The 8,739-nt window shown below is 30.4% G+C and overlaps 1 protein-coding gene across 1 annotated transcript; it reads right to left on the bottom strand.

The window, feature by feature from the left end:
• Positions 1 to 1,878: 1,878 nt before the first annotated feature.
• On the bottom strand, positions 1,879 to 7,953 carry LOC108470923 (very-long-chain aldehyde decarbonylase CER1-like). Its single transcript, XM_017772452.2, has 10 exons — positions 7,794 to 7,953; positions 7,446 to 7,672; positions 4,414 to 4,646; positions 4,118 to 4,337; positions 3,655 to 4,030; positions 3,459 to 3,566; positions 2,756 to 2,956; positions 2,558 to 2,653; positions 2,305 to 2,478; positions 1,879 to 2,191 (listed from the first exon to the last, which is right to left on the bottom strand). The coding sequence occupies exons 1-10, from the start codon at positions 7,851 to 7,853 to the stop codon at positions 2,027 to 2,029; spliced, it is 1,860 nt and encodes a 619-aa protein (XP_017627941.1). The 5' UTR covers positions 7,854 to 7,953; the 3' UTR covers positions 1,879 to 2,026.
• Between the last annotated feature and the right edge of the window lie 786 nt (positions 7,954 to 8,739).

Below are 8,739 nucleotides of genomic sequence, written 5' to 3'. Positions count from 1 at the left end.
AATTATCCACAATTCAATCATATCCTATACAAGATCACAATTTTCATTTACAAATCGTATAATCAATACATATTAGTATTTAGACCCTATACCATTTCAATATAGCCAATATTTATACAAACTTACAATTCAATCCATTTTAAAACTTATATGTCAAATTTACTAATTCTACTCAAGTCTAATATATAAATAAATTCAAATATAATTATTGCATAGAATAAATAGAGTGGTAAGTTCCACACCAACTTACTTGATCAAAATACCTAAAGTGGATACTTCAAGAACTAATCTACAATTTTAGTTTTTCCCCAACTAACTCCACATCAATCCTATTATTGATTTAAACAATCCTTTTATATCATCAATCAACACCAAATATTCCTATTCCTATACTATAATATGAATGAACCTATATGAATTTTATTTTTTGATTTTTCAATATCCCTAAAATTTTTCATTTTATTCAATTTAGTCCCTGAACTTGGGATAAGCATAACTTTCAACTTTTAGCTTTGGTTTAAAAATTTAGTTTCACATATTTTCATAGGGACCTTATACTTTCTATTTCTAACAATATTTTGAAAATTTTTGTATTTATTCAATTTAGCCCCTAATGTAACAAAGTTAACAATTAAGCTAAATTAGCTATACAATCTAGTCCTTTTCATAATCTAAGCTTACAATCTATCAATTTCAAGCCTAATTCTTCAAGAAATCATCAATGACAAATTTCTAAAACTTTAGCAATTTTACAAATTGGTACATGGGCTAGTTAACTCAAGCTCCCATGATCTCAAATCTATAAAAATTACAAGAAAAAGACTTGAAATCACCTACCAATTTTTTGCCAAATGGTATAAAGCCTCCTTAGATTTACTTTTTCATTGATGGCATGAAGATAAAAAGATGAATCTTTCATCTTTCTCCACTAACTTAGTATATGTAGTTTAATTAAAGTTTAATTAACTAGCTTAATTAATTTAAACATGGCTTAATTAACTATAATCATCCACTAAACATTCTTAGTGGATTTCATCGTCATTATCCACTTTCTCATATTTAAAAATAGCCTAATAACCATTTTGGCCCTTTGTTTAATTTCCATTTTAATCCCCAAGTCTTTTGTCAATTAAAAATTTATAGCAATTAGAACTGTACAAATTAGTTCCTAAGCCTTAATTAACTCTTAATTTAGAAAAATTCCTTGACCAAAATTTGATGTAACAATATATTATACACGTAAATATTAATATGTAATATTTATGAACTTAATTCACAAAAATGAAGTTTCGAAGCCACATTTTCTGATACCATTGAAAATCGGATCGTTACAACGACATCAAGATGCCTGAAGTTGTAACGTAATTCACTGATTGACATTGCCACAATGTGGAAACCATGAGGTCTCAATGTCAACCCGAACTTTTGAAAACTTTACAATTTGATCATAATTCAACCTCCGGTTAGCAAATGAGCTTTTGTAACCTTGTATGGGATGTGCAAATGATTATTTAGCATAGAATGAATGTGAAATACACTTAATTGCATGTGTGAATGATCATATGGTGTATATTTGACTATAGCTGCTTCGACAATGAATATAGTATCTTGTAGCTCGGACCTAACGATCGGGTCAGGTAAAGAGTGTTACATTGATTATGCAATTGATTATACTCTAATTGTTTTCTCTTCTCATCTCTCTATTGTTTCCTTTCTCATCTACCTTTCCTTCTCACATTTCTCATGAGTTATAGCAATTTATGTAATGATTAATTTTTTAAATACAAATTTGCAAAAGAAATTCATTGAATCTTGCAATTGTTTACATCTTGTTTTTATTAATCACAACATAATTATTCATTATTATAAAAAACATAATTATTCATTAATATTATAATTTATTAAACTTTTCTAGATAATAAAATATTATTACCCACCAATATTACAACTAGATAAAATACAAGGAAGATGGAAGTTGATATGCATACATTAGTACTACTACATGATTTCTCATAAGTATTATTGATTAAGTGGAGATTGGCAAGGGGCGAAATCCATTCTCAAGACTGGCCTCCCAAACTTTATCGACGCTGAAAATGGTGCCACCGCACTCATTCACGTCGAACCCTTCAGAAGCATGAATTATCCCGGCCACACGGCTCGCACTCATCGCCCTTCTCGGCAACCAGTCCTGCAGTTTTCAAGGTTTAAAAATGCATGCCACCAAAATTTTTGACTTCATCTTCCACACAATCATTTCATTTCTAGACTTCTTTTTCTTTTTTAACCTTGTTTACTACTAACCTCACAAGAGTGCAGGTTCTCCACAGATGCAGGAGCCACCATAGCCGGTGTAGTGTGGTAATAGCAATCTTTCCGGACTTTCTTGGGTGGGAATATCGAAAATGGAATGAATATTGTTCCTTTTGGTGCCTTAAACTGTTCTTTATCGGTCAGTCCATCTCCCACCAACCATACCTGCAAAAATTTACATCATTCAAAAAAAAAAAAAAAACAGTACGTAAATATCATGGATTTAAAATTTTTTTTCTTTTACCTTGGTATCGTATCTTTCGGAAAGAAATAAATTACTTTGAAGCTTGTTATCAAACTTCAACAGCTTCTTGTATTTATCCTCTTGCACTGTCAGCACCTGCTCAACATATAAAACTTAAGTGCAGAACTCAATTTAATTATCTAAACTTAAATGCTTTGATCATATATATTTTATCCAAAGGATTTTGAAGTTACGTACCTTGATACCCTTTTGACATAAAGCTTGGACTAAAACATAAACATCCTCGGAAACTCTGCCTCTCAGGAGAACTTGTGTTGTTTCTTCAGGAATACTGTTTAAGACAATCGCTGCTGCTAAACTGCTCCCGTCTACGACTTTTATTTTAAGCTGAGGGTTCCTTTTCATATAAAGCTCAACGTTTCTGGTAAACTCCTCATGCTGAATTTTTTTAAAATACGGTTAAAAATTTTACAAGTTTCTGAAAAGTTAGTTATATATAGAGAGAGAGAGAGCGGGGGTTAAATTTTGATTTTAGTCCTTATATTACAAGTAAATTGTTGATTTAGTCTTTACACTTTAATTTGGTCAATTTATTCCTTTTACTTTTTAAAATTTAAAATTTCAATCAGAACCTAAATAGTACTTATTCTTCAATAGATAATTTTTAGTCCTTATATTTTTTCAAAATTTAAAATTTTAATCCTAACTCAAACAATAACTGTTAAATCTATAAATAAAAATAAACGTAGCTTTTTTTTTTACGTATTATGTGAAAATAGAAGGCTAACATGACAAAACATATGTGATAATATGTTTATCATGTAAAATTTTAGAAATAGCATTAAAAATACCAAATTAAAATACATTGACTAAATTCATAATTTAGGCATTTTATAGGGACTAATAGAAGAATTTAACATAAAAAGAAATATTAACATACCTGATTCAGAAGGCCTAAACTCAGCACCTTAGCTCCTTTCTTGTCTGCATCTCGAATGGCTTGTCCAATCAATTTACTGATAGTTTCTCTTTGCCATTTTGAGGAATACTACATGAAAATATATGTGTAAATAAAATATAGAATCAAATGACGAAGTAAATATAATTAACCAAAGGAAAACATATATATTTCTTACTTGCATATTGTATTTGGGAACAACCCAAGCTTGAAGTTTGAGTTTCTTAAAGGCGTTCCGCTCTGAAATGAACGCATGGCCTACAACCCAAGTTAAGAGCATAGACCAAACCGTGACGGGCCACATAAAGAGGAGGTACCATTTGGAAACTTGGGGCTTGGAGGACAACGAAGGGAACCCAAGGGGTAGATGGTAAATGGAGTCGGGTGTAGTTAAATGAGAGAGATGAACCACGTCCGGTGACTCTGCCTCTCTTTTTAGTGCGTTTTCATACACACTATCTGTTGATTTGTCCACCGTGCCGTAGACATAATCATAGAGTGGACAGAAAAGAGTGTAATTTGTCCGAAACTGGGTGTGATGCAGAGAGTGAAACCTGTCGTAACAAAGAAACAAAATCCGAATATGAAACAACAATATTCGTAACACACAAAAAAAAAGGAGCAAGGCGTGGTAGACTTACGAAGGGGTGTAAATGATATATTTGAGAGGAGGGAAGATGGTGTAGAACCATTTGGGAATGAACTCGAAGTTGCAATGTCCCATGTTGTTCAAGAAATCGATAACAGTAACATATATAAAGACCCCCACGATGTTAGCTTTTCCAATATATACCGATAGCAACGTTGGAATCAAAAGGAGCCCGTAATACGCAAGCACTTCTGCCATTGGGTGGACAAACGCTGCCCAAAACAAAACAATAATAAGTGGACAAGGTGGTAATTAAAGTGTATAGATAAAGAAGTGAGAGAGGCTTACAGGTGTTGGGTTCGGTGACGATGGAGGAGTGATGATGGGAGTGATAGCGAGCGTAGAGGTAATGGTGATGCAAAGCTCGGTGTAACCAGTAATAGAGGAACTCAGCGGGACCCCAGTGAAGTAGCAGTATGATCAGTGTACCGTCGGCTTTAAAGAAGGGCATGTTAAATTGATCTTTTAACACTATCCCCGCGCCGTAGAACAATATTCCGTTCAGTATTATCTGATCGTCCCTGCCACCATTTCATAATTTACGATGCGCGTAAAACAAAATAAAAATACAATTCACTACATTTCAAGAAATTAAATTAAAGGTTAAAAGTATCTGGCAAGTCCCTTTACTATTTGTAAATTTAAAATTTAGCCTCTATACTTTTAATTTTAATAATTTAGTCTCTCTACTTTTCAGATTTCAAAATAATAGTGTTAACAATTGAACCTAAATTTTGAAATATGAAAAGTAAAAGAACTAGATTCCCAAAATAAAAATATATAGGCTAAATTTTAAATTTTGCAACTTAGGACATATTTTAATCTAAATTAAATTAAGATTTAAGCATGTTACTAAGTTGGTGTCATCCAAGTCATCAACTTAGTTATGGAATTACAAAATACTCCTTCTTTTAAATTTATCTAATTTATATTTAATCAATAATAAATATAAGTGGAGTAGTATCAAAATTTCATTGAAGATGACATAGAATTTTTTTTTTATCAATAATAACTAAAACTCGTTACAAATGTTTCGAAAGTCTTACTTTGTTTAAATATTGAAGCATAACTACTGAATCTTCCAAATCTTGATATTGTTTAGTACATAATTATTGTAACATAATTTAGATAATTAGTGAAACATAATTATTGCATCTTCCATAATTTAGATAAGTATATCAAACATGATTATGATTCAATAATTATTGAATCTCCCAAGTATATCAATAATTAAAACTCCATAGGTTGATATATTGTTTATTACCTGAGTTTGGTTTCCATTTGTTTTACCTCAGTTTTATTTTAATATTTATCTAAACATAATTATTGCAACCTTATTTATTTAACTATTTCAATTACAGCTTTCTAAGTTATGTTTTTAAATTATGAATTACAGATAGTTGGACCAAAAATTAGAGTTTTTATTTCTTATAAATTAAATGCTGTCATACTTATGTTCAAAAAAAATAACATCCACGTAAATCTCATCTGCTTCTCGCTGGACCACTTTAATAACATCCACGTAAATCCCATCTGCTGCTCGTTGGACCACTTTCTTTTCTTTTTTTTTTTTTTCTGAAGACTGTGGGACTTAACTATAGTTCTACACAGTAATTAATATTTTATTATTATTTTATATGAAATATTTAAATAAAATATGTAAGGATTGAAGGAATTATTTATAATTTAATTATTAAATAATTTTTAAAAATATAACTTTAAAATTAAGTTTTTCTTTTACCTATATTGTGAGCGTGATAAAATATAGTCTAATATTATTATTAAAAATTCAATTGAGGTAGTATCACTAATAAATTAAGGTAGTATCACTAATAAATTAAGTTCTAATTTAGTTGTAAGATTATCAAAAGAAATTCTTTTGTAAAATAATAAATATTATTTTGAGGATATTTTTTGTATTTTGACAAATCTAAAAAAATACATATACATATCATAAGATTTGAATTTAAGACATCATAATTTTTACTATCTCAACTTTGTCATTTTAACCAAAGATAGCATATTATCTTTAGATCAATTCTTTATAAATTTGTTATATAATTTTTACACCTATAAGTGTTTTTTGAGTTGGTATTATGAGTTAACCGAATACTAATCAATTAAAGATATTAAAAATTTTAAAAATTTAAAACAATAAGATTTCTTATAAAGTATTTATTGGTTTCAGTAATTTTATAATTTGTTTTTAAATTAAATAATGAAAACTTAAAACTCCAACATAAATGAATAGTTAAGTTAAGCTTTGTGATTCAATTTCTGTTGTTGGTTTATATATATATTGTTTTTATTTTTAGAATATTTTTAAGTTTCTTTTAGCCTAATTCTTTTATCAAAGGATCCTGATTCGCTTAATATTTAAGAAGATTTAGAACAGTAGAAATGAATTCAAACAAGTAAGGCTAATATAAAAACAGATCGGATCTTAGGTTTGTCAGTTTTTGCTCAAATTATATCTCTGATCTGTCCGATATAAGCCTTAGTTATATAAAATCTAGGATTCAATTTTTCTTTTAATTTTTATTTCATGTTTAAGGTGGTGGTTAGTTTATTTTTAGGGATTATGATTATTCATTATAATAATATTGTTTTCAAAATTCAAACAAGATTTTTCTTTTTAGAAATGTATTATTGTTTATTATTATATCCAATACCTATCGATTTTTAAGAGCGATATTACAGATTCTTTTAAAGAAATATAGAGGATTGCTTTTTAAGAATGTTAGGTTGTTTTTAAGTAGGTAAGTGTTGAGGAGAGGTGGGTCTCAAACCCTTAATGGAAAGTATTGCTCCACTCTTGAATTTTATCTTCTTTCGGGAGCACTTCGGTTGAAATAGATGTGATTTGCAAGCCCATGGGAGCGATATCAATATTGTTAAAAGTTAATTATGAAAAATGTACCTACGAGGATTGAACCATCAACTTATCTAGCCAAGCAATAATAGGTATGCTAAGGTAAGGCATATAAAGCCTTAGTTGACGGTTCAATCTCTGCAAATGCACTTTTTATAATTAATTTTTAAAAATATTGACACATCTTTTATGAACTTCCAAGTCGTATCTACGTTGATTAAAATGCTTCCTAATTTCATAAACTTTTCGAGTTCTTCTCATAACGGGGAGACAAAGCCCTTTAAATAGGAAAATACCTTCCATCATAGGTCCAATAGCTAATCCCCTCAACAGTAGGAATGGGTGTGATTTAACTTAGAAATTCGGATGGGTTTAGGGGTTTGAAGCATTTAAGTTGAAGAAATTAAAGAAAGTAGGTAAAGTAAAGAGATGGGAAAGAGGGAATCACCAGCTTCTCTCTCGGTCAACTTGGTCGAAGTCGATGCTCTTGTCAAGTATCCGGTTGTTCCCTTTGGCAGTACGATAACGAGAGTACGAAATCCATAGTTGATAGTGAATCAATCTAAACACCAGAAATGGTAAGACCAAAAACATGAACCAGTTCCTCTCGTTTTCATCTTTGCACCTTATGAACGAGTACGTGCTGTAAATTGCCCCCGGAACCACAAGCGCATACTGCAACCACCCAATTAAGATTCAAAGCTTAAGCCTTTTGCATGCATGCTTGTACATATATGTTAGCTAAATTTACGATGATAGAAAGAAAAAAGAAGGGGGAGAGGAGGTCCGATGTTACCTTGAAGTTCCCCATTGACTTCCATGGCCAATCACTGAGAACGCCTGGTTTACTAGCCATGTTGCTCCACCACTCGTTTCTCCCTTTTTGCAACTCTACCAAGATATATCAAACCCCTTGTACGTGTATATATAGCCAAACTCAAAGAATTCATTTAAAAAAAAAGTTAAACTTTCACTAAACTAGTACTAAAAATTATATGGAACTAATAAAAATCAGAAATTAGAAAAATAGTTAGAAGTAATAAAAAATCAACAATCAAAATCCTAAAAGATACTTTTCTTTTATTATTTCTAAATAGAAAATGTTTATTTTCATTTTGGGATTATTATTTGGTGTATGTAAGTGGAGGAAAACATTTCTAAAACCAATGGTTAGATGAAGACAAGTATCTTTTAATTATATTTAAAAATTGTAAGTAGCTATATAAAACTGAATAAAAGATAGAAATACTGAAATAAAGAAAATACTTAAAGACTGAACTATTATGTATTCATCATTGATTGATTTCACAATACAAAGAGTAGAACTTATATAACAAAGAATTACTTAACTGTTGCTAACTAATCCACTAACAATATACCAGACTTTTTTAACAGACTAACAACCTCTTATTTACATACTTTAACATTCACCCAGGTTCTCAATAGGTAAGACCCGAAGTAAAGAACAAAACCTAGTAAACAAAGAGACAGACAATGGTTTTGTAAAAATGTCAGCAACCTGGTCATAAGCTGGTACTTCGCCAACAACAAGTGAACTGTCAGCGACCTTTTCATGGACAAAAAATAGATCAAGTTCAACACGTTTGAACTTGGAGTGTAAGACCGGATTTGCAGCAACTGCCATTGCACTAGAATTGTCGCACCAAACAGTAGGGGAATCGGCAGAATAAATCTATAAATTTGTTAGTAGAGAGACTAACCATGTAATATCACTGGTGGTG

This window comes from Gossypium arboreum, chromosome 7 (genome assembly GCF_025698485.1).
Source record: "Gossypium arboreum isolate Shixiya-1 chromosome 7, ASM2569848v2, whole genome shotgun sequence".
In the NCBI taxonomy this organism is placed as follows: Eukaryota; Viridiplantae; Streptophyta; class Magnoliopsida; order Malvales; family Malvaceae; genus Gossypium; species Gossypium arboreum.
Note: the sequence above shows the minus strand (reverse complement) of the source record. Positions and strands in the feature narration are given on the sequence as shown.